The 26425-nt window shown below is 41.2% G+C and overlaps 1 protein-coding gene across 10 annotated transcripts in view; it reads right to left on the reverse strand.

The window, feature by feature from the left end:
- kdm6ba (lysine (K)-specific demethylase 6B, a) overlaps positions 1 to 26425 on the reverse strand; it is a 93185-nt gene that overhangs the window by 17314 nt on the left and 49446 nt on the right. For 8 of the 10 annotated variants that reach the window (XM_084404095.1, XM_084404089.1, XM_084404086.1 and 5 more), the window contains 9 exons: positions 13733 to 13794; positions 4422 to 4520; positions 2892 to 2984; positions 2406 to 2534; positions 2198 to 2293; positions 1892 to 2102; positions 1454 to 1705; positions 1199 to 1363; positions 316 to 828 (listed from right to left, as the gene is read on the reverse strand). In XM_084404095.1, the coding sequence (XP_084260221.1) occupies positions 316 to 828; positions 1199 to 1363; positions 1454 to 1705; positions 1892 to 2102; positions 2198 to 2293; positions 2406 to 2524 (1356 nt within the window). In that variant the 5' untranslated portion in view covers positions 2525 to 2534; positions 2892 to 2984; positions 4422 to 4520; positions 13733 to 13794. Of the gene's footprint in view, positions 1 to 315; positions 829 to 1198; positions 1364 to 1453; positions 1706 to 1891; positions 2103 to 2197; positions 2294 to 2405; positions 2535 to 2891; positions 2985 to 4421; positions 4521 to 13732; positions 13795 to 14058; positions 14310 to 26425 lie in introns of those variants that run through there. The other 2 variants (XM_084404087.1, XM_084404088.1) reach the window with 1 other exon arrangement.

A 26425-nucleotide genomic window follows, 5' to 3' on the forward strand; every position in this document is an offset into this window, starting at 1 on the left:
GTAGTTTATTGCGCACAAAAAGTATTCTCATCGCTTCATAAAATTAAGAATGAACTATTTTAAAAGATGTCTTTACTACCTTTCTGGGCCTTGAAAGTGGTAATTGAATTGCTGTCTATAGAGGGGTCAGAGAGCTCTCGGATTTTATCAAAAATATTAAATATTTGTGTTCCGAAGATGAACAAAGGTCTTACAGGTTTGGAACGACATGAGGGTGAGTGATTAATGACAGAATTTTCATTTTTGGGTGAACTAACCCTTTAATATAAGTTGAATCTGTGTGATTCACTTTATTTATTTCTCTGTGCCTGTTACCTGGTTCTTCCAGGGTTTGTTGGGGTTGTGCTGAGGTACTGTGGCCTGGGCCTGGTTGCTGGCTGATGGGCTGATGGAATGGATCAGCCCTGGGTGAGGCTGGAACTGGGAGTGACTGTAAGGCACAGTGGTGTGGTTTGCTGGTGAGGGTGCAGAGCGTTCCCTATCTGCCCGCAGTGATGATGAGGATGTAGGTGGTGGAGGAGCATGTCTATCCAAAGAATTCACTCCAGAATCACGTCCTCTTTGTGAAGTAGTACCCTGTGGTTGCCCTTGGGTCAGAGCTGAAGGTCTGTTGTTGGGGTAGGGGTATGTAGAATGGTGGGTGTGAGGACTCTGTGAAGGTGGCCCCAGAGACTGTGATGATGGACCGGTCTTGTGGGACTGTGGTTGTAGAGGACCCCTGCTTTGTCCGTAACCTCTTGTGGGGGGAATGGTGGGTGAAGACATGGTTGACGGATTCAAGGGAGGCGGTTTATATGGGAAACTTCCAATTCCTGGTTTGGCTGAATCCTGGGAATAGAGCATTAGAAAAATAAAAAAAATTAAGGAAAGTACATCTAGACGCAATATCAGTAATAATGCCCATACACTACATGACAACGGGTTGCTGTGCTTTTCACACTACACGAGTAGTGGATCATAAACAAGTCCAGATTTTTAACCTGCTAAATATTTTTGCCTATAATTTTTGCTCTTTGACGAGAACTCCATTAACTGTCGGCAAGCGGAAAACCAGGGCTAAAATCATGTAATATGTGGGTGGCATAAGGATAAATGTAATGGCTAATAAAATGGCAGTGACAGATTATGCCATATATTAAACTGACACAATACAAGAAAATATCACTGAATATTAATATTCAGATCAGCGATGACTGACCTGGAAATCGATCTGCCCGCTTTTGCGTTCATTTGGGTTCCAGGGTGCTCCTCCTTTGTGCAGTGGGCTCCAAAATCCAGGTTTGGGAGAGGGGTAGTGAGAGGATGGCTGCTGATTCAAATGTACAGCTTGCCCAGGTATAGGCTGCATGGCTGAATGAGGAGCCTGACATAAGAAACAGAAAAAGAGAGGGCTTTTGTTAAAGGGGAGTTAAGACAGAAAATGCATGGGTGAGGCCATAAAGACATTACCAACCTGCTCAGACCCAGAGCTCTTCTTTCTCTTGCTTGGACCGGGGCAGTCCTCCATGGGTCGGTGTAAAGATGGAGCAGGGGTATGCTGAATGACAGAGTGCTCTCCCAGAGGTGGCCCAGGCCGTTTTAACTGTCCAGAATGAGTGTGAGGTCCTCTGGGTTGCTGCTGAGACTGGGCTTGAGTCCATATATCAGGTAATGGAGGCATGGGCCGTGAGCCATGGGCTGTGAACTGAGGATGAGGAGCACCATACTTGTGGAGAAACAGAGAGAAACAGAGTTTGGTGAGAGTACTCTTAACCCTAATATTCAGTTAAGTGAGCTACAGTGATACACATTCAATTGAATTCTTAAACATGTCAAATAAAGATAGTTATTTTCTTACTACATGAACATCATTCATGTAACAAGAAAAGGTCTATATAAGGCCAATATTCACCTTCAGTAGCTGATTGGCTCGAGCTGTGAGGTGTGCAGGAGGCCCTGCATTGTAGCCATTATGTAGTCGGTTGTGGTTTTCACCAGGCAATGGCTCATAACCCTGGCCAGTTCTGGTTGGTTCCCAAGGTCTTGGAGGAGCAGGGGGCATCCTTTGTAATCCTGGCAACAAAGCCTGAGACAGGTCTTGCTTATCCCCTCGATGTAAAGGACTAGAAATACAAAGACACATTAGCCAACTTACAACGCAAGTTGCACGTTTTGCCAGAAGTGTTTGTAAAACAACAATAAAGCTTAAGACACTCACCCATTGTTTAAGAATTTACTAGGCTGGTTTAGGCCAGTCATGTGATTGGGTGGCATATGGGAGAGGAACTGGTGCTGACTGACACCAGGTAAGCACCTATCAAGATAAAAACAATTTTCTTTGATCATTCCTTTTGATAGCTCTGTCAACACAACTTTCAGTGAATTCACTAAAAGCATAATGAGGCCCTAATAATGAGGTATATTACCTGGAGGGAGGTGGCCAGGCGCGGCTGCCCACGGGAGCCCATGGTCCCCGGTTGAGTCCGTCCAGAGGAAAAGGGTCCCGTGTGCTGCACCCGGTGAACTGTTCTGGTGTGTGATGCATCCAGCCTAGACTATAAAAAAAAAATACAATTTATGTAATATCCTACACATCTCCAATATATTAGCCAATACATCTGTCACTGCCGGAAAAATACTTCCCTACATGCTGGAAAGATTGCAAGGAGTTAAGTGGTTGTGACACTGAACTATTTACCTACTAAGCCATGATGCTGCCTTAAATGTCTTAGCTTACATCTGAACAAGTCAGATGGAAGAGCAGACATCTAGCCTAATCTCTGTATTTAGTGGCTACTCGGAAGTGTTAAGATTACAAAATAAGATGCACCATATATTTTGATCTAAAATATCGTTCAATAAAATATCGTTCAATAATCGCTACCAAGAGAACAGTACACATGGTTACTCACCACACTAGCTGTGAGTTTGAAGCCCTCCACTGCAAAACAGAGAGGGCCACTCACCAACACGAAGGAGAAGCTGTTTACTGCTACCCCTGCCAACTGGAGAAAGAAAGAAAAGAGGAGAGATGGGACATAAGGGGGTGAGGCACAAATATACAGCCAAATCCATTAAACACAGGGGGAAAACACATCCTTTGTAGTCTGTATGAGTGTTTGGCCCGAAGGCAGCGATTAACAAAGGAACCCTCCAGAACATCAGTACCACTTGTAACCTCTAGGGGGCAGTGCTCTTCTGTATTCAAATGGGAGGAAAGGGTGCACAGATGGGCTTGTGGGAGTTCACCTATAGGGTGAGTACACTGAGGTCATTATAACCCTTCCCGAGGCCTCTTGGCAGAGGGTGAGAGTGATGGGAGGGAGGGGACGAGCAGAGCAAAGTCCTGGAGTCAAGCCAGCGGTGTCTGTGTGCATGTGTACATAAAGGAGTGTGTGTACTTGTGTTGCTTGAGTTTGATTATTTGCATGTGTATGAGTGTGTGTGTGTGTGTGTGTGTGTGTGTGTGTGTGTGTGTGTGACAAGAGAGGCACTGAGGTTAATCTCATTAGGCCAGGCGTGATGGAGAGAGGAAAGGACAGAAAGAAAGAGCAAGGGGTGGAGGGAGGAAAGGAACAGCAGAAGGCTTGAACAGGATGGATGGACAGATTAGGGGAAAAAGACGGGTCTAAAATTAAAGTGTTCTTTAGGGAGACTCCAAAGTGAGAAGACCGGCTGTGCTCCCATGAAACACCCACGCATGCGAACACACTGAGCTTCCCACGCATTCTGAACACACATGGCACACCAAGCGCAAGCTGGATGCACAAATATTGGCAAGCGTGCGTGCACACACTCGATTGAAATTGCTTGGCACACGCACATATATGCCCATACAGCAAAAGACGCCTAGCACACACTAATTATGGACTTGGCAAAAAAAGAAAGAAAAAAAAAGCGTTACAAGTGTGACAGGCACTTTCGATAGCACAAAACACACACACACACACATTTATTATACAATAAAATAGGCCACATATGCAAAACTTGCCATCAATAAAATGCTGTATAACCTGACGGGTTAGTCCTGGGCTAGTTATTCAGCAGGCAGAGTAACACTTTCTGGTGAAATTTATAAGCCTTTAACACTTCAATACAGTGTTTAAGCTGTAATTTTGGTGATGAGGCATAATTAGTCCAAAGATATATATGCACGCAACAATATTGTGAGATTGTTTGGCTACAGTACGTGTGTGTGTGAGCAATTCCTTGCTCAGCAGGTTTAGTCAGAGTGCGTATATGTGTGTATTTTGAGCCTACAGTGCATATGAGCCCACCCACTCCGCTCTGGCTCATGGTGTTGCACTATTAAAAGGCTTCTCTAATATTTCAGGAAGTCTGGATTTAGCTGCTAGTGGGGACTGAAATAATCGTGACCCTGTAATACACTGCATTCTTAGACCAGTTTCTGCATATTCACAGACACACACACACACACCTACCTGTCAAATAAGCATCTAGCACCACTTCTCAAATGTCTGAAGAGTTAGGGTTTAGCACCAACACTCGATCATCTCTGCCGACTCTGTGGTCGTTGATCACTGTAGAGAGAGATAAAGAGGTAAACATCAGTGCATTGAATTTGACTTCACTCTTATTTGTTTTCCTGGTCTATTACTTTGGCTTCATTCCATCCAATCAGCACAAGTGCTGTAAAAACAGCCAGGCCTTGCAGCTGTGCCATCAATATCACAGACAGGCTGTCAAAAATGACTTCAGAGAAGAAAAAAGCACTGCATTTTATAAGACAAATTGTGATTCAAGAATCTGTCATAAGTTTGGACACACCTGCTCAATCACATTTATTATTATTATTATTATTATTAATAATAATAATAAAACAACAATAAACTATTTTAGTTGCTTAAAGCTTTAGAACAAAAGCTTCTTTTTTTTTTTTTCATAAGAAACATTGAGAATCCAAGAGAGAAGTGGATGTTTTTAAGAAACTAAAGGAAATCCGTCTCCAACACTGGGAGCTCTTGGGTGGTGAGCAGGACAACAGTGAGAGGAAATCCATGATACTGTCTCTCACACACAATGGTGAGAGTTATTGTGGGGAGGTGTCTGAATAAACACAGGCCTGGCGTACTGGTGTGGAAAGCCAACTATCACATATGAAAACTGTAGCTTGGGAAAAACACTCCATGAGAAATACAGGGTGGATAAAGTGTTTAAGGGGTTTGTATATCTGCATGTTTTTAGCACAAGAGAAATGTATACGTTTGTATGAAATAGGTGTAACCGGTCCTACTCAACCCAGTTCGAGCGTCAGTTGCTAGAGTGCCTCTTGAGATCAGGAGAGTGAAGTGTAGCCTACACAATATTGTTGAGGTTGACCTCACTTTACCTTATGGTCACAAAACAAATTTTACCATTAACTACCAATAATCGCAATAAACTCCGCGTTCAATACGAAACGGAGTCATTTTTCAAATTATGACCATTTTATCACGAAATTCAAACAAAAAAATGCAATGTTTAAGCTCGTTGATGTGGGGCATGGGGCCTAATAAACGAAAGAACATCAGAAGGTATGTTGAAAGATAGAGTACAACTTACTGAAAAGTATAAGGCTATATCTCAGCTCGAGAAAGGGACTCTTTCGCTAAATATATGCACTATATTATCCTATATACGAATTATATTTCACTTAACTCCATAAACATGATCACTTATGAGCCATGCTTAAACAACAAGCCCAAAAAACGCTTATAAGTGGACATAGCAACACTTCAAGAGTGCGCTCTGTGAAGCAAAACTGTTGCTTTACTTAAAACTGTTGAGTATTTTGTCGCCGTGCTTTGGTCAGAATAGCGATACCAAACTCGTGAGACCTTCCTGCCAAGATAGAAAGTTGTGGGTAGTGACTCGAATCATATTTTTTTCAGTGTGCATTCATACTATAACAACACGCATACATAAATGCAAAACGAAACTTCTCTGTACTACATTTCCATATCTCACATATTATTCTGCTACAGCTTTTTACGAGAACATGTTTTTCATTACTAGTAATATAGATATTGGAAACAATACAGCAGTCCGAAACTGATCCTTAAACTTATTGTAAAATAGAGAAATTGAAACGCACGCGCACACACACATACACACTAGGTCTGATAACAGCAACCTGTCTGCTGTCTAACGGGGAACTCCCATGACTCAACCATGGAAAGGGCTTACCCCACAACCCAGTCTCTTCCCCTTCTATTGCGCAGTCTTTACGGTCAGGTGATCAAGGACGCCCACCTCAGTCACAGCATCGGAAATTTCGGAAAGTGTGCCGTCATCGATAAACATATGCACAAACATATGCACTGTAAAATTACAGTGGGTTTTTTTTTTTTTACCGAAACTCACCGACGACCAGCCAGGAGAAAACAGTTGGCTTGCGGTGCAATTAATTATAAAAAGGGAACGTGGTTGTGTGGTTATTGGTTTATTGTAAGGCATCGCATCTGCATTCGCTTTCATGCTACAACCAACAAGAACTGTTTTCTAGAAATGCCATGTGTATTTACTCATACTTCGGTTCAGAAACTCTTTGGGAGTAATTCAAATCACTTTCGATTCTTAAATGTTACAACGATGAATTCATAATTAGAAAATTTCCCCATTCACCCCCTCCACGTCGACCCTAAGCTTGATAAAAAAAAAATCCCCATAACAACAAACATCAAACAACTATTCCAGTCACTGTCTTGGTCGTCACACTTACCAGATCAGCATCTAAAAACACCAAACCAATTGAAGGCCACGTATGTGGGCGTCTCCAACCAACACGGTCCAATCAAACAACAAAAAAACCCTTCAGGGAATAACCATGTCAACTAACCAACCATACAGCCGGACCAAAGGGTTTGACATTTAAAATGTGATGTGAACATAAAAAAAAAAAATGATTTAAGTTTTGATAGAATAATGGGCTGACATCAGAAACATGGCAATGTAAAAACAACCCCAAAAGAAGGAGATTATTTTAAAATAGCGATATGGGTCATGTGAATATTGTCACTCCCAGAATGAAGACACTATCCTCATTCCCGCCAGAAACCACCACAAGGCTACTCGGAGAGCCAGAACAGCTGAGCGCGCGAGTATGCAGAAAAGAACGACATGGAATGGAGTCAAGGAATTGCGGTGTCTGAAACAGATTGGAAATAAGGATAGGAAGAGGAGAGGAATTGGGAGAAATGGGGACAGCGGAAGAGCCTGTGGGTGAGCGCTCACATTTGGCCATTATATAACCCAGCTCAGATAGAGATCACACTCAGAGGCACAAGGAAACACAACGTCACAGTACGTTTGCGTCTGTTCTCTTCCCTCTGTGTGTGTCTGCCTCTGCCAATGATGCAAGGATGAGTCGTCACAGTGGCGTCGCTGCATTTCCATGCCCACACTCGTAGCCTCCACACACACGTGCGCACAAGCAACCGAGTGTACATCCTGATCCAGAGGGAGGTTAGCTGAGGACAGGCACCCACATGCAACTTCATGACAACCTTCCCTCAACCTTGCACCACCCTTCCAAAAATAACACTACAATAAAAACTTTCATAACTGGCCCTATTCTATGCTGAGACCATGATTGTTTTCCCTGCTCTCGTTTTCATGTCATCGCCCTCGACCTAGTTCCTGATTTATGGTTGCCAGACAGACAATAAATCCATCAGGATGGAGCGTTTAATGATTAGTGCTGACATCGCAACATATTGATGTTCAATAAACACTAAAATGTTCATATCCACATTCACTGCATATGCAAAGTGCAAGTTTAAATGAAAGTGCTGTTGTCCATCTGGCATCAGCTGTTAATGAATAAATATGTAGGCTAATATATAAACCAGGGCAGATTTGCCGTTTAAAAAAAACGTTGAGGAAACTCTCTCTTATTAGTAGGGAAGGACACTCAGGTGACCCTAATCTAAATACTCACTTTCAATCTTGAAGTAACACCCAAAATAATCACTTTTACTCAGTAAATTCAGGTGTCAGTTAGAGTATGATTCGTCTCAAAGGGAAACATGATGCTTTTCTTAGTAACTAGTGGTCATGTCCTGTTAAGAGAGAGTAAACATCCATGCTGTCACTGTGGTGAGCACTGCTGAGAAAACACCCTTAGTCATTACCTTGAATGTGATTACTGACACTGATGTTACTCATAAAAGGGGAAGTTAACATGAAACGCTATTCACAAACCATTTTACTCCCATTACGTGTCCTTTTTCTGAATGAAAAAGAATATTCAATGAAAACAACAACAAAAAATGATGTAGTGTGGGACTTAATCACTGACTGTTAGACCATTTCAGAGGTGGCGTGAGTTGTGGTTAATGATGACCACTAATATGTTCATATCCACAGACGCCAGATGTCAAATGTCCAAAACAACTTTGATTTCATGATGACTTAAAAGTTGTGATGAAATGTAACAGATCTTTTCTCCCATGTTGTGAAACATCACAGATTTTCAAAAAAAAGAAAAGAAAAAAGAAGAGTGGGCACTTGTCTGCATCTATCGGTCACTGAATGGATGGAGGAAGGGGTAAGAATTGCAGTCAATTGTAAGAATAGAGGTGGAGTTTAAGCGGACTAATTAATTGGAGAAGTCTGGCAAAATTCACCATAGAGAATATAACTATAATAATACAGATATAGTTTTAAATATAAAAGAATAGCAGAGTCCAAAACATACTCATACAACAAAATAATATCACAGAGAAACAATATCGTTATTTATTTTTCCAGCTGATGGACAACATTGAAAGCCAAACAATATCGTCTGCTGGTGTGTGGACGCTAATATAGTTATCGTTATTGGTGAAAATGGACCTTGAAGGAATAGTCTAAAATGAAAATTATCCCATAATTTACTCACCCTCAAGCCATCCTAGGTGTATACGACTCTCTAAATGTTATAATATCCTGGCTTTTCCCAGCTTTGGAATGGCATTGAAACTTGGAAACTATCCAAGTTTTTGAGCTCCAAAAAGCACATCCATCCATCCATCATAAAAGTAATCCATACAACTCCAGTGTGTAAAGCAATGATTTTTTTTTGTTAGAAAATTATCCCTATTCAAAACTTTATAAACTATAATCACTGGCTTCCAGCAACAGCCGTACACGTGTTCATGAGAGAGTCGAGTTCTGGCAGAAGGGTGACCTCTGACCCGACGCATGACGTTGGATGTATGACGGAAGCGTAGCGTAAACTTAGGCAAGAATTGACGAACGAGGAAACACAGAGGATAGAGCTAAACAAAACGCCGGTCACAAATTAGAAGTCTTAAAAGAAAAATGTCGGAGGATTTTGATAGAAGAGAAGAGGAGCTTGAGTTTTCATACTCTTACGCCGGAACTTGACTCTCTTATGAAGCGTGTACGGCCATTGCTGGAAGCCAGTGATTATAGTTTAGAAAGTTTTAAAGATGGATATTTTTCTCACAAAACCCATCACTTCGCTTCAGAGGGCATTTATTTTCCCACTGAACTCGTATGGATAACTTTTACGATGGATGGAAGCTTAAAAAACTCAGGCGCTATTCAATTACATTGCAAAGCTGAGAAGAGTCAGGATATTTAATATAACTCTGTATACGGATGAAAGAAGAAAGTCATATGCAACTAGTATTGCTTGAGGGTGAGTAAATCATGAGCTAATTTTCATTTTTTGGTGAACTATTCCTTTAGGACATCTTGATATCTCCATCTGGATAGTCAAGGAAAATGTTGCTCTGGTGATTGTTTGTGACTGTGAATGTGAATATACCAACATGTGAGATTAAAGAAAGCAGAACAGATATGATAAGACAGGAAGTTGTCGTCAGAGCAACAGGAAGTGGGCCTCTGAGAAGAGGGGAGGGTGTCTTAAAAGGGTCTGAGGGGAATGAGGTAACATCCTGTGGAACATGTTCTGTGTGTACGTATTTATGAATGGCCCACTGAATAAAAACAAGGACCGGTTAGGTGTCTGGTTTTACTTCCGATTAAGTCTTCTGGAGCTCGGCAGATGTTTTTGATGCATTTCTGTCAGTCAACTTGTGTAAGTTCACTTCCATTTAGAAGTAGAGCAAAACATTTAAGGAACAGAAAGAGTGACTGACATGCCCGCAAGTTACACAACACAACACACTACCCAAAAGGCAAAAAAGCTGAAAGACGAGTGCTGTGCGTGAATGACAGTGACTCAGTGTGTGAATGTCTGCTAGACATGAAAGTCTGGAGTGTGTCTGCACACAGCCATCTGCGAGAAAACTTTTAATGTGCTCAGACTGAGTACAAATGTGTCACCGTGACATGTAAAGAAACACGAGGTCGCTCTTTCATCCTCTTTTACCATTATGAGTACGAAGCACCTGAAATAACCTTTCTCTGTAGTCATCAAAACATCTCAGATTTTCATTACCGGAACAGTTAAACGTTGAACATCTCGGTCTTGTTTGTGTCTCATTAGCCCCCAAAAGTCCCCTCCTACATTCAAACTCCTCATTTCCCAGAAGCCAGTAATGCATTAGACACAAACAAAACAGGCTCACTTATAAGTTATCAGTAACAAAAAGGATCAATGACGAACAAGCTGGCTCCCGGATTGCTATGGCAACGGGTTGCTGTGTCGGAGCACGAAAACACTAACGTCTGAAGCTCGACACATTTTGAAAAGGGATCCAGTCGAGCGCCACGGAGAGTCACATCTGGCATCTAGAACATTCCAGATATTGTAATTGAAATATGATCAAAGTTTATTGACCATAAACAACTGAAAATGTGACTTTAATTTGAAGGTGTTTGCGATACAGAAAAATAATCCCACCTCAGTCATCACGTTATGACGCATATCAGAGATCTGTGTGTTGCATCCTGGCTGCTCACTCTATCCAAAAAACATCAGACTGAGTCACAGAAACATGACTGATATTTTTTGTTTTCCACCACTCTCTCCCTCTCTCCATTCCTCTCAACCACTCCCACTCTAGTTTCAATAGCCCTCCCTTTCCCTTTTCCCCTCACTCTGGTTTTCTGCCAGAAGCGTGAGATGACAGACCGGCAAAGTGACAAAGGAAAGAACAAGCCAGTCAGAAGGGAAAAAAAATGTGGCGTCAAACTCCTTCTCTTACTTCTTGTCTTCAATTACACCAACTAAGGCTTAACCGATCAGGCTTAAAATCAACACCCCTTTCACAGACTCGCGCACTTTCTCTAGTGAAATTCCTACTACATCACTTCCTTTTACCACAAAAGTACTGTCCTGACATGGGAAAAACTCCCACACGCAACAGTAAGAGCTCAATGGAATGAACGAGGAGGATTTTACCACCTACATCTTATTTCTTTCATTCGGCCAGTCCTGAAATACCAGTATAACCACACTCGCGCAAGCCCGGCTCACTTTCATCATCACGGGCTATAAGCATACATTGACTAAGCAATCCAACTGACCTACATGATACATCAGCATTTCTTCCCGTCACATTCACACACACACACACACACACGAAATGTGCAACCTACACCGTTCTCATCTCTACCTGTTAGGATCAAATTCACACCTTCTCGACTGTTGTATCGTCACTCAAAGTTAATGATGGGAAGACCGACTCATTTCTGCGAATCGGCTCTTACGAACAGTTCGTTTCAAAGCACTGATTCAGCGATTCTTTCATGTGTCATGACGTAATTGTGCTTCACAACAACAGTATTGGACATCGCTACTCAAAAGAATGCTTCCCCACTCAAGTGTTTTACATATACACACCAACTTTTGTTTCTTACTTCAGTCTGGTCTATAGCTTTAACACAGGTTTACGCCGTCACAATAAAGGGGCAGTGACGCTGAAATCAGGCGGCTGATTCAAAACACCCGTCGGTCTGAGGAGGACAGTCTCAGCAGCTGCTGCGCTCTCATCATTTACACCTCACGACTTCAAAGCCACACAAACACAGCCCCTCTGTTTTCACGTAAGTCGTGCTAATTGATCGGAAGTGCATCTTCAAAGGGATCTTCCTGTCCCCCTCATAAACCCCCGTATTTATTCCACGGGTGTTTACGACCGCCCGTAAAATGCAAGTGTGTCCCAACTTGCTCTCCAGACACTCTCACGCAACAAACACCTAACTGTTTCACTGTCATTTCAAATGCACAACATCAACACAAATAGCGCGTTACAGTGAAATTTCCCCTGCGTATTCCCTTAACCCCTGACGGCGGAATATGTACAAAAAGCACATGCAAAGACTGAGATAAAAACACCCCACCCCCAGACAGGGCTGCAGGCTCGTTGTAGTAAAAAAAACCATGCAAATGATTTCCTTTCAGGCAGACGCATTCAGTTCAGCACGAGCAAGGCTGACGCAATCCATTCAACTTTACGAGAATGACCAGCAGTCGAGCCCTGCCCTCACGTGCCAAACAAAGAGCACACCGCAATCAAACGGGTTAATGAAGTGATGCTCTTTTTAAGTTATTCAAAAATACTTAAAATGATATGCATGTCAAAATTATAGAATACAAATAGCGTCATTAACAGTTTGGCAATCTTTTGTTAATGATCCTTAAAATATGAAAAAGAGCAATTTTGTTTTAACTCTTTCCCCGCCATTGACGGACGTGTTTTCACTGTTAGGTTGTTACGATAGGGGGTGATATTAGGCATCTTCTGAAAGATCACTGAATCTCCTGATCAAAACACATGCGAAGAAGAAGCAGAAACAAGCGATCGCATGCGTAAAATAACGCGATCATCAATATTACACAGTATAACAATCAAAACTGCCTAATGTTACTGAATGAAAAGTACACGTGCGAGGACTGTGAAGCTTTGGGGCTCTTGATGGACTCCATCTGTGTTTTGATCAATAGTTTTTCTCAGCTTTTTGCTCAAAATGTTACTTTATTTTATGAAACTTACCCATATTCAAGTGTTGATAAAAAAAGAATGCATTAAAAGCTAGAATAAAACTTTGTATAATTTTTTTGTTGTTTAAAAGCAGAGGCTCTGTTCTTTCTTTTGATATATTGCACGTTCAGATATTTATTCAACAAATTATTCCTTTTTGCCTTTTTGTTTTAAAATATTATTAACTAAAAATAAAAACCTAATTCAGTGTGGTTTAAGTAGTATGCAAACCGTTTTGCTGTCATGTGACAAGAATCATATAACAGGTGACCTCTTTAGACACTCATGACTGTAACGAGGTCAACAAGATTTATATAAGATGTATAATTTGATCATGTTTTTAGATAACGTTATATATAAATAGGCTAGTTCTTCTAAATTAAAACGTTTGTTTGCCACATCCCACTGCAGGGATGGCCCGGGTCAGTTTACACCACAGAGAACCCAACCCTCTTTCACCCGGACACACGTGGGACTGAGACTCTACAACCTAAACAATTTCTCCCTGAACACAGCACTGCCATGTATTTAGACTACTAAACGCCCTGCCCAAGAATTAAACCATGCTTTGATTTGTTCAAAGATAATATTTGCCCGAAGACAAAAGGCCATTCATTGTCTCAAAGCCATGAGGTTGTGGCCAGTAAAGAGTTAATGCGCGCGCTGAACTTCCGGTCACCGTTACTACAACGCTTTCATTCACACACACACACACACACTGTTGCTACCCTGTTATAAAGAGTGACATTTCTTTCAGTCACGGCCAACTCTCAACTTTAAACTAGTCACGAGTTTACCATGTGGATAACAACAATAAAAAAACTGAACAAAGAGACTTAACGTTACTGACTTACCTTTAGTAGTAAAACTCGTTCAGCTTGCGTCTCCACTAGCGCTTCCCAAAGTTAGACGGGATCTGTTGGGGAACAAACGAGGACATCTTTTAGCTTTCCTTATCTGGGTTGAGAAGTCCGTTGTAGGAAACTAGAGAGGTGTCAACTGTCAACGTGTGAAAATGATTTAATTATGAGTGATCACATTTAAAGAAGCTTGAATTACAGGCGGAGCTTTTAGTAATAAGCGCGGAGGGAATAACGCAACGTTAAAATGCAGAAGCGTCGCGTCGACGCTGCCTGGGAACAAAAACAACGGCTAAAACGGCTAAAATTCCTGTCAGTACCGGTGAATGTCGTTATCCGTAACTTCTCATCGGCGTGCAGAGGAATATCCCAGTCCGAGCCGGCTGAACAACAACAATGATAATAATCCGCAAAATCGTTTGTTTTCTTAAATCCGTCGGTTTATAACGCAGTGTTGCTGATATTTTATGTTGTTGTTGTTGTTGGGTCAGTCTTCTCTCTCTGTAACGTTAGCGAACACAGAGCTGTGTCTGTGAGTTAAGACAGGGATCGAGTTGCGCTCAGTGGCGCTGGGTTTTTTAAAGGGACACACAGCTTTAGCACAGCTCGTGGCCGCGCATGACAGAGGCGCGCCGCGCACGCACGCTCTCTCCTCGTCAGCGCCGCCCCTCGGGCTCATGACGTCAGCGCGCGGCCCCGGAATTCCCTGACAGCGCAAACTTGCGCGTCTCCTTATTTAAGGCGGACTCGTGACTGTCCTACTCTCTCTCTCTCTCTCTACTATTAATAAGGCTGACCACGATAATCATGCCTCATCGTACAAAAAATGATCTACAAAAATGTTTTACCCAAGACTACTCCTCACCCATTCAAAGTACTTTATACCATATATAGCCATAGGACATGCTGTTCAGTAGATATGGGGCTAGTAGGTAATAGTAATAATAGTTATTGTTATTATAATAAATTATTATTATTTGCTTTTGTAATATGTTGATTTTGTTGAAATATATGACAAATTTATTTATATGAAATATATTTATATATTATAATATATATATAAATTATATGAAAAATATGTTGAAAAATCATGCCTCATCATACAAAAATGATTGACAAAAATGTTTTACCTAAGACTCCTCACCCATTCAAGCAATGACAAAGTACTTAATACCATATATAGCCTTAGGACATGCTGTTCAGTAGATATGGGGCTAGTAATAATAATAATAGTTGTTGTTATTATTATAAATTATTATTATTTGCTTTTGTAATGTTGATTTTGGTATAATAATGATGATAATAATAATAATAATAATTATTAGTTGATTTTGTAATCCGTCTATTTAAATGTTATGCCATGTAAATAAAAAAAGAACAACAAAAATAATCATATTATTATTATGACATAAAATGAAAAGCGACAAAAGTGCAAAAAACATTAAAAAAAATTATAGACTAAAATAAACTTGAATCTGATGTTCAGATTAGCTAAAAACAATAGGGCAACAACATTACAGGGTTTATTCAAGACATGAAAAAGAAAACCTAGTTTTTAAGTTGAGAGAAACTGATTTCACAGAGAGTGACGAGACAAGAACTGTAAATCTAAGAGTAAAAATAGGACAGACGTAACAAATGGACCAAGAAGTGCTGAACTAAAAAAAGAAGAAGAAAAAAGAGGGAAACAGTATCCACTATTTTCTAATCTGTTCAAGTCACGGTTTATTTTTTTTATTTTTTAGAAACTAATGCCATCTGCCATGTCAGGATGTTGACAGTGTGTGAGGACAGCATAGTATGTCCATTTAATGGCGAACAGACGCGTGTGTGATCAGCACGTTATATTTAGCAAGGTTACATCAGTGGCACCGAGACAAAACAGGCCAGCCAAACCACAGGAGTGTGTCACGGGATCCAGGCCTCTTGGACAGCAGCGGAAGGACATCACAGACACACACGCACACACACACACACACACACACGCACGCACACACACACAGGACGTAAGCTGCTCTGAGCACAACGCCTACCAAAAACAGGCAAACGTCGACAACAGCAGACGTGCGAATAACTTTGGGAAACAATGAAGAAAATATTTTCTTCTTCTATCATACACAACCCTTATCACATTCAACACCACTGTATCTTTGCAAATTAGTATTGTGTGTGTGTGTGTGTGTGTGTGTGGCGATGACCACATAAGGATACACCAGACAGGAAGAAGGGATATGACCACTGTGACCAGGGTGTGACGCCCTGTGATCTCTCTCTCTCTCTCTCACACACACACACACACACACACACACACACACACACACACATTGTGTGCATGTTTTTGAGCACTTTAATTCCAGAGGGCTTGTAGTTCGATTGCTTGGCTCTGGCCTTATAATCAGGGAGGAGCAGAGCTCGGTCTCCTGTTCTCACACAGCAGCTAAATATAGCAGCGTTCCCACGAGCACAGCACAATCCTGAACACACACACACGCACGCACACACACACACACACACACACACAGAACTGTCAGATGTGCAATGGCAGAAATGAGTGGTATGTGTGTGAGAACAGACAGCGGCCTTTAGACCAACACTCTGCTCCCACTTTGTAGGCTCATCACTGACTCAGCACTAGGGTGCACTATTCGTCACAGCTGCCACACATACAGTGTAGAAGGATGGTTCATTCAGAGGGTAAACTCCCACACTACAGTGCCCATATCTACCCCACATACACACACCTATGAATTAACAGTCCATGCCAAATGATTTTGAAAGTGAAGCCCTATACAAATAGTAGGGGAACTGAAACCGCCCTCTGAAGACATGGGAGGAACAACATATAAAAATCAGTATTGCTCACTGCAGGACCGTAACCTCAATAGACATTAGCCACTTTCACACAGAGATTCCGGAAAATATGTGAGTGTGAGTGCGAATCTGTGAGTGCGTTCACACACATCCCGTAAAGACACGTGACGTCAGGATGCGACGTGTAACTATCGCGTATCGTTCCACAAAGCTGGCGAGCGATCTCCGCTTCAGTGCGGATAGTAAGGAGCTCCCTGTTCTCTGCTTCATTAAAGTTTGGAGACATTTTTTCATTCTTTCTTTCTTTGTTGAAGACCAACACAAACTTTCTTCTAGAGCAACAAAATACCCTTTTACGCCATTGGTCCTGGCTTTTGTTCACACAGGGCACGCTCTGGGACTGATCCCGGCAATGTTACTAGGTCCCCATCCCGGCATCAATCCCGGGACATGTTTGCGTTCACACAGAAGGCAATTCTCTAGCAATTTTACAGCAATTTCCCGGGATCAATGCGCGGGATCAAGGGGCCACCCTCCATGATCATACTATCTTGTCCATGTGTTTTTATGCCTGGCAAAAGTATTACATTCGAACATGTTTTTGCCTGTATTTAAGGAGCTGTTTACACAACACCATTTTCAACAAAAAATTGAAAGTCTTTTTACTGGTAAAAACGTAAAACTTTTTATGCGTTTTGGCCGTTCATTTACACGACAACGGCGTTTTGGGTGTCTGAAAACGCACGTTTTTGAAAACTGTCTCTGTGTAAACAACCGAAAACATGAATCTGTGGAAACGACATCATGCAGGTGTGCATTACATGTTCAGTCTATTGTGTTTCATTGCCATCTAATGGCCTGGCAGTAGAATACAGCGTTTTTAGTTGTTTTCGCGGATTCGTGTGATCGCTTTGACAATGGTGCTATCTGTATGTGGAAAACTCAAAGGAAAAACGTCTCCATTTTAAGCGTATCGTCGTGTAAACGTTCCCTCAGCTGGACTTTGAGTTGGTTTTGCACTGTGTTCTATTCAGTCTCGTGTCTTTGTTCATCAGTTGCCATTGAGTTACATGTGTTACACCTGTGTCATGTTAATTATCTCGTTCAGTCCCTAGTGTTCCCTGTGTATATATAGCTCTGTGTTTTAGTCTTTGGGTACGTTTACACGGCAACTTTGTACTAAAAACGGAAAGGTTTTTCCCGTACAGCCGACAACTTTGTCAAAACGATCCCCGTTCACACGGATCTGCGAAAAAGATTAAAAGCTCTTTTATTCATGTCAGGCCAATAGTTGGCGATGCCAATTTGTAAAGAAACACTACGCACCTATAGACCGAACACGTAATACACACGTGCATGACGTCACCGTTTTCACAAATTCACGTTTTTGTAGTTTACAAAGAGATGATAAAAAGTTGCACTGTGAAACCCGATTTCAAAAGTTGACATTTTCAGCCTCCCAAAGCGCCGTTTTGTAAATGAATGGCTTTTGTAAACTGTGTTGTGTAAACGACCCCCCTGCAAAAGTTTATGAATATAGCTGTCATTCAGTTACATCATAACAACTGCTTGATTGCTTGTATCATCACAAAAAGTAAACTATATTATTGCCCAGCTCTAATCTGCTTGTCTGTAAGGCATTAAGATATTATAAACATTAACATCGTGATTTTCTGTAAAGCTTCATTGATTCAATGTGTATTGTGAAAAGAGCTAAAGAAATAAATCTAACTTGACTTTATACTTTTAAGCTGTTACTGAAAATGATAACCTATATTTTATTGTCATATTGCATATAATATAGTTTATTGCAAATATTTTTAATGAGAAATATGAATACTATTTTAAACATATAATTTAAGATAACTTTTTAAGATATATACTTTTGACTTTTCTTTTCCCCTTAATATAAAACATAATATATATACAATGTGTGATTTTTGTGGTGGAAATGCTGGCAGGCCAGAAAAAAAATTAAGAACTAATTTCCCGACAGGGAAAACAGAAAGAAAACCTGTTTTCCTCCCTCTCTCTGTTTCTACCCAAGACTGTAGCTCGAGGGGAAACATTTTAAAGCCCCACTCAAACCCTTTCTCTCTTTAGTATGAAAATAACAGCAATTTTTGTTCAAATAAAGTGGGTTTATTTGTTTATTGATGGCTATAAAACAGAAGTGGTTAGGCCGCTTGACTTATGACCTTAAAGTCGAAAGGTCGCACCCCTGCAGGTAAACAGCTGCTGAGTTTAACAGAGCCCTGAAGCAACAACTGCAAAAAGTCAACACAATCACGCAGTGAAACCAATCGCACTTAAAAATGTCAAAACTGCACAACTGCCTTAGCAAGCACAGGAATCCAGTTTATAGCTAGCCTTTAATATAACCCAACTGATCGTGATCACTAAGATAGTGACAGTGAGAGACAGATTGAGATGAAAAAAAAAAAACTGATATCTTTTCTGGAACCAAACCCTGATAGCAAATCTCATAGCTAACATCTAACGCTTCATTTTAAATGTCACTCTGAACCCTGAAAGACTCCATGAGCTCAAAGGTCACAGTGAGGGGGAGTGTACAGGATTTAGATGAGAAAATGCCAGTGTCTATCTCTACTATTAAAAGACAGAGGACTACTCTCTGAAGGTGAAGAGAGGATTCAGAGGATTATATGAGGACACAGACCAAACAAACACGAGAAAACACAAGTCCAGGAGAGACGGTGTGACACCCAGACTCAAAGTGTTCTTGAGACAGATGAGAGGACCGGTGCTCAGAGAGCGTGAAAGTGAGAGACAGGCTGAGAGAGTGAGAGAGACAGAATGAAAGAGTGAGAGAGACAGAATGAAAGAGAGAGGAAAAACAGTCCCCAAACCTGCTGGGATATCAAACAGTAGCTGGTTTCTAGCTAACCAATGTCCATGCTTCCTATCCTAAGGCCATGTGTCCACCAAAGCGTTTTTTTTTCCCGAGGCTAGCGTATTTTCCCAGTCGTTTTCAATGGGAACGCCACGAGGCACTGAACGTTTATTTCACGCTGAACGCTCTTGATTTTTATTGGTCGCCAAAAGTTGAAGAATGTTGAACTTTGGGCAAAAAAGTGTGTCTTGGACTGTGTCCCGCTGCACTACAAACCACACCCCTATTGATTAAGTCAATGACATCAACGTTTGTTTCCCAGCCGTCCAATCACAGTGAAGGAGGGGTGGGACAAATACCACATCAACCAACCGCCACGTCCTGATTGTACAACGGAAACAGACGACAACAACCAGCATAATAACAGAACTTAAAAACAATTTACATTGACATATTTATTTAGAAACAATACAGAAACAAACTCTGAAATGAGAAACTAGTAACACTTCCGCGGATATTCGGTATCATAGCAAGCAAAGCGTCTACACTGAAAAACCGCTGGCAAAAAACGCTTTGGTGGACACACGTCCTAATGTAGGCAAAAGCAGAATACTGTCAGTATACTACAACCTGCGTTCATCTGCCGCCACTTTTGAGTGCAATGCCCACGTATCAAAAACCAGTCAACAGCGGATACACAGAAGCAAGTCCCCATTCCACATCTTATCTTTTTCAATAATCCACGATCATACTGGGATGTACGTCACAACACAGACGAAAAGATCTGTCAATACTTTCGCTTCATTGCGACTTTAAACTGGCCAGCTGGTTTGTTGCCTGTCCAAGACGGTTTACCAGCTTTGGCTGGATTTACACACAGAGATTTTTCTCTCTTCACTACTGTATGTGCACCAGCTGGGGCATGTGAACACACTCACAAATACAATGACCTACTGAACACACACACACATCACTCATCTTGTCCAGCACACATTCTGTGACTCAACCCAACCCGCCCCTTCTGTACACATCCAACTGTCAATAAGATAGAAGAATTGTGGTAAATCAACACAGAGGTGTTGGCTATCAATGAACCTACTGTAGCAAACAATGATATTTCAGAGGATTTTCAAGGAGACAAGGCAATGCAAAACGTTTACTCTACAGTGCCACTCATCCAGAACCAAACCAAACACACTACAGAGTACACTAAACCTGTTCTTCCATTGTATGAATGATCTTTAGAAGACGCCTACAGGAACGTTTCTATTATGTAGGAACGTTTCTAATGGCTTCTATTTGTGAGATAACAATATTTTCTGTCCATTATCCCCAAAATCTTTTCTTCCCCAGAATTTGACCAATTTCAGATTTTACTATCCTAATGTAGGCAAAACTTACAGACACACACTTTTAAACTAAAACAACATTTCCCCCACATGCATTCACAATTACCCCTGAGCTACAAATCAAAACATTTTAGTAAAACAGTAACTATGAATGAAAAGCTTTTCCACCCCTGAGGGCCTCAAACCTGGACAGCCAAAAGCTGTGACACAGTTTTATCAACCATGTGTGTTATAGAGCATTGAGGTTATATCACCTTACTTACCTAACCAAACTCCTTACCACACCTGCTCCCTGCGACCGACACTCACACTGACAAAGACCTGCAAGCGTGCACCGCTTTTATGGGTCTTGCAGTGTGGAAGTCTAAGTGTGTCGTACGTTCGTGTGTGAGCTTGTTTTGCGTGAATGCAAGGTAGTGTGTTTGGCTGTTATAATGGTTAGTCACTCATATGATTCAGAGCTGCTCCTCGTGTTGGGACAATAGACCACATACCCATATGTGTACACACAAAACACACAGACTACAATATTCACATGAGCACAAGCAACTCATTTTTGAAGAAAATGTGCCAGTGCCAAAGACAAAAGAGTGTTGTGGGTAGATGCCAAGGCCTTAAGGTGGTTACAAATGTATTCTGTGTTGTTGATAGGCAGCTATTTACTGATCAAAACAATCTACCGAATTATCTGATATTCTGCAGCCGATTGCAAAAAAAGAAAAGAAAGAAAATCGTTTGTAATTGGGTCCTGTTATCTAAAGTTTAAGTACATCCTTCATTGCAAGTCAATAGAGGATTCCACTACTTGGTCAACCAGACAAGTCTGATTGCGTAAAAAAGTAAACACACACCTTTGCTTAACAAGCTCATTTGAGATATCATTCATGTCTGTAGATCTAGAGTATTTCGTGTTTGTGTACCTTAAGCAATGAAGTGACACGTTAGCAAATCATACCTTGAATGCAATGTTTGCCAAATGCTAAAAATGGTGTGGAACAAGTTATGTATCAAAGTGTAATATTTATGGTTATTGTGTCCCAAATCTGTCGTTCCACCACGTCGTCTGTCGTTTACAACTTATTTACTGCCTGTATTTGTTGTCTGTACTTGCTGAACACTATGTTCTGCAGGAACCACATTTCATTTTCTTCCACTGTGTTAAAATGACAATAAACATGACTTAGACTAGCCACAGTATGAACAGTTGTAATTGTAAAAGTAACTGCCTAAGCAAAGTAACTAAGCAGCCCTACATATAGAAACTATTGTACACCGTCACCATCAAATCTTCAACATCATTCAGCAGATAATTTCAGAGTATTCAAGGTGTAATTTCTTTTCAGTGTCTACGTTCCCTGGGATTCAACCCCACAACCTCGCCATTGGTAGTGTCCTGTTGACACAGAAAGAGATACTAGAGTCAGTGATCTAATCATGATCCTCGAAACCTCTGCAAGTCCATTTCATTTGTTTTGATCTATCAGGTTTCTGCGTGAAGCCGTGCGGTTGTGATCGCGATCAGTCGTGTGTGTGTGTGTGTGTGTGTGTGTGTGGGTGTGTGGAGGAAGGTGGGCGGGGTGCAGAAACCACGATATGGTTTAGTGAACTTTTGCCACACATCGCATGAAAAGGTCAGATTCAGCCATGTATGGTTTGCGAAAATTACCCACATGCAAACCTGTGCCCACACACACGCTATTGTCTAAACAGTAACCAACAAAGCCAAGCAGGGATCCTTAAGAACGCATATGAACTCTCTCATGAATATTTCAAGCGTCTTTGAACATCTGTCAGTCATTCATGAGGGTGTGGTGCATTTCTGTTGGTCTCTTTCAACCACACACACGCAGCTGACCACATAACAGTAGCTTGAGTAGGAGAAACAGACAGCAGCCCACAACAAAACAGCCATTTTCTGTTTTGCCCTTACAAAGTTCAATAAACGACTTTCCATCTACATCCACAGACAGCCAGACTAGACAAAAATGTTGGTCTGTCTGTCGCGCACACACACACACACACACACACACACACACACACACACACACACACACACACACACACACACACACACACACACACACACACACACACAGAGTCAGCAACAACAACATCAGTCAGTCAGGTAAAACATGCGGAGGTGATCAACAAACAGGCTCGCACACGTTTCTTCACCTTCTCCATTACAAACTCACAGAAAATAAATCCTAAACCCTGAGGGATCAACTTCTTGTGCTATCAATTTCACAGGTTAAACAGATCTGAAGTGAACGAGACTTTTCTTGACTGACTTCAGCTCCTGCAGAGCCCGGGCAGTGCAGACGACTAGCACAGACAGACAGTGCAGACTGTCATTATACGCCACACCAAACACAGCAAATATAGTCTTCAGCGTTTAATGGTGACTAGCTTTTCTACGCTGTCAAAAAACATCATTGGGCTTGTGCATGCATCTGTAACCTGTAAAAGCTGTTTTACCATGTCTCAAAGAGATAAGGGTGTACAGAGGCAGAGATAATGTGAATGTTTTATAGCCTGTTAATCAGTGTCTGTTCATAACATAGTTCAAATAGATTTTTTTTGATCGTACAGTTTCTCAGGCATAAATATTCCTTAAAGGCACCCACAAATGAGAAGCCTGTCAACATTTACTCGTGTCGTTAACTTATGTTTTTCTAAACCTTCATGACTCTCTTTTTTCTCTGGAATAAACTCTAAATATCCACATTTTTTACATAAGGAAGTTATACGAGTTTTAGTCTCAGCCTCCGATGTTAAAATAGGAAACACTTTGGTAGTTTTGAAGTCGTCATCTGATTGGTTGAATTGTCCGGAAGACGTGTATGTCGCGATCTTTAACGGTCCACATGGGAAAAAAAAAAGATGCAGTGAAGCCAAACCCCCTTATGGAAGAAGAAGAAGAAAGCCATCGTGTTTACAACTATGACACTGAACTCTTATCAGGATCAACTAAGTGTGTGAAGTATGTAAAGTTCGCGGCATAGACTCATTAAAACACGTCCAAGAGTTTTACACACTGGTAGGGACATCGACGTTACATTTTCACGCCTCTAAACATGACGCGGAACAAAACAAACTGTGATTGGTTGCTTTACGTGTCAATCAGACGGCCTCTGGCCGGTCCTTGGCCAATGAAATCTGCGATGGAGTCCAGACCTTTAATGTCTAACAAATTGATATTTGTTTTGCTGATTGAAAAGGAAATGTTCTCTAGTCTAGCACTCTCCACCTCATTTTAATGTAAGAGCAGGCGTGACCATTTTTACCTTGAATGGTCCGGTTTGTTGTTCCAGATCGAATGTTCAGATGCTTCAAAAACAGCGCGTTATACTGTTTGATATTGCAAGCTGGTATATTAGTTTACCAGTGGTTTGTTGCACAAATACTTTTACCATTTACGGCACTTTGTTCTTCTTCTAGTTATTTACCTGTAGAGGTTAACTCAAATGAAACTGCTTAATTCTGCGTTGACGCAACACAACTTTCAGCTGGCCTGCCATCCACCGTAAGTGGAAAAAGAAAGCCAAACAATACTACAACACTAGTTACAAACAGTTATGGAATAAAAGACAAAGGAAAAGTGATTAAAACTGTATCTGATAGCTTGCAAACTAGCCTAAGGAAATACAACGGCTACATTTGAAATCACATACTTCTACTATATAGTGGGCGAAAAACAGTATGGCTATGTGACATGAGTAGTATGTCAGAATTCACAGTACTCATAAAAGAGAAGGCAAAAAGTGATGCCCCAGATGACCTACTTCTTCCGGTGAGATTTCCGGCGAGAGTCTGAAGTGTGCATCCAATGGACACTTGAATTTATTATCCCATAAGGGCACAGGAGAGGATTTATGAATGAAGGTGAAGCAAAAAAACGGACTCTGGTAGGTCACATGATAATGAACCTACATGAACATCTTGATTACATTCATCCTACACATATTTATACTGTTATAGAACATACTTTTTTTAGTGATTGCAGGTAAGTACTTATTCAAAATAAATACAGACTAAAGAGAGTTTGCGATTTCGGACGCAGACAACATTCATATTCAGCGCTGCCAGAGCCCGTCTACGGAGAGCCTGCCCACTCCCTATTAAGCTCTATTGTACCGAATTTTGGTTGTAGTACCACCAGAGTTCCACTGGGGGCGATCGCCATGAGTGCAGAATGAATGGGAGTCTATGGGGCTAGACGGCTAAATTAGTCTCTTTCACCCGATTGCCGTTGAGAAATCTCAGATCTGATTGTAGATTTTGCAAGTTCACACATGGGTTCACTTGACATGGGTTTTAGGTCGAAAGTTGAATGAACGAGTACTTATGTCCTTTTGATTTCTTACAGGTTGAGTTGTTGTTGCCCATAACACGCTTGGTCAGTGAAGGACTGATTACGACCAGAGATACCGCTTGATGGCATCGTGTCATCCGCAGCGGGACCAGAAACAAACAAAACAAAAACTCTTCTAGCACGTGTGTTTACCTGTGCCCGCTGTGTTGTCGATGCCTCGAGTGAAAAGAAAGTGCAGAGCGCGAACGCACCAGAGTGACTGAAGGATTGCCGTGAAGCAGTATCTCTGGTCGTACATGTGTATGACGTCATTGACACTTTAAAAGACTTTTTAAAGCAAATAAGTGACTCAAAAAAATCCATCACCCAGCAATGTGTAATTTATTTGCATCTCCTTTCGAATTCAACATTCAAATTACTAGACAAAAAATTATATCCTGAGAAAAGTGGATTTTTATTGGTATAGCGCCATAGACCTCCATTCATTCTGCACTCGTCCTGTGAGCGCCCTCATATGGAATCAGAGAGGAACTGCAACCAGTTCAGAAGACGGAAGTGTACTGAGAGTGAAAGTTCTCGCCATATTAGACATTCTCTGGCGCTGCTCTGGATGCGTTCTCATTTGATGTTTAATACTGCTGGGCAAAATTGTACATTAGCGCCATCAAATGCGCTGGAGTATGGATAACCGGCAAGAGGACTGTCCGTATACAATGTGTCTTAATTAGATTCTTGCTGAATATGATTACATTTAATGATTAATGTTTTATGTATGCACAACAACACCTTACACAATTTGTTTAAGACTGTGCTTGCATATATGTACTTTATATTCTATATGTCTGTGTGAGTGTGTGGGCTTAGAGGTGTGTTGTATTCATCAGTAAGTCCATCTGTTTATAAAATTCACATTCACACAAAAACGCACTTAATTGCTCAAACTCACATATGATCCACACATGGTGTCTCTGAACCATCACAAGACCACACACACGCACACGCACACACACACACACACACACACACACACACACACACACACACACACACACGCGCAAAGAACAACACACCGACAAGTATCAACGCACACACATACTCACACTTGTACTTAGGCAACACTTCATATAGCAACATGTACTCAAATTTGACAAATTAGTGTTCGTATAAACACTTGGAAATGGCCAAAGTCAACTCACTGTCAGCAAATCTAAAACATGCCACATGATGAACTATGTGATAATGTCTTCAAAAGAGGAAGAGAAATCAAATTGAGAAGGATACAAAGAGCAGTATAAATTCGGTGAGGTGTGGGGATGTTGAGGGGGATTCTGGGAGTTTCGTTCTGACGTTTTGATTCC

Source organism: Rutilus rutilus, assembly GCF_951802725.1.
Source record: "Rutilus rutilus genome assembly, chromosome: 3".
Lineage (NCBI taxonomy): Eukaryota > Metazoa > Chordata > Actinopteri > Cypriniformes > Leuciscidae > Rutilus > Rutilus rutilus.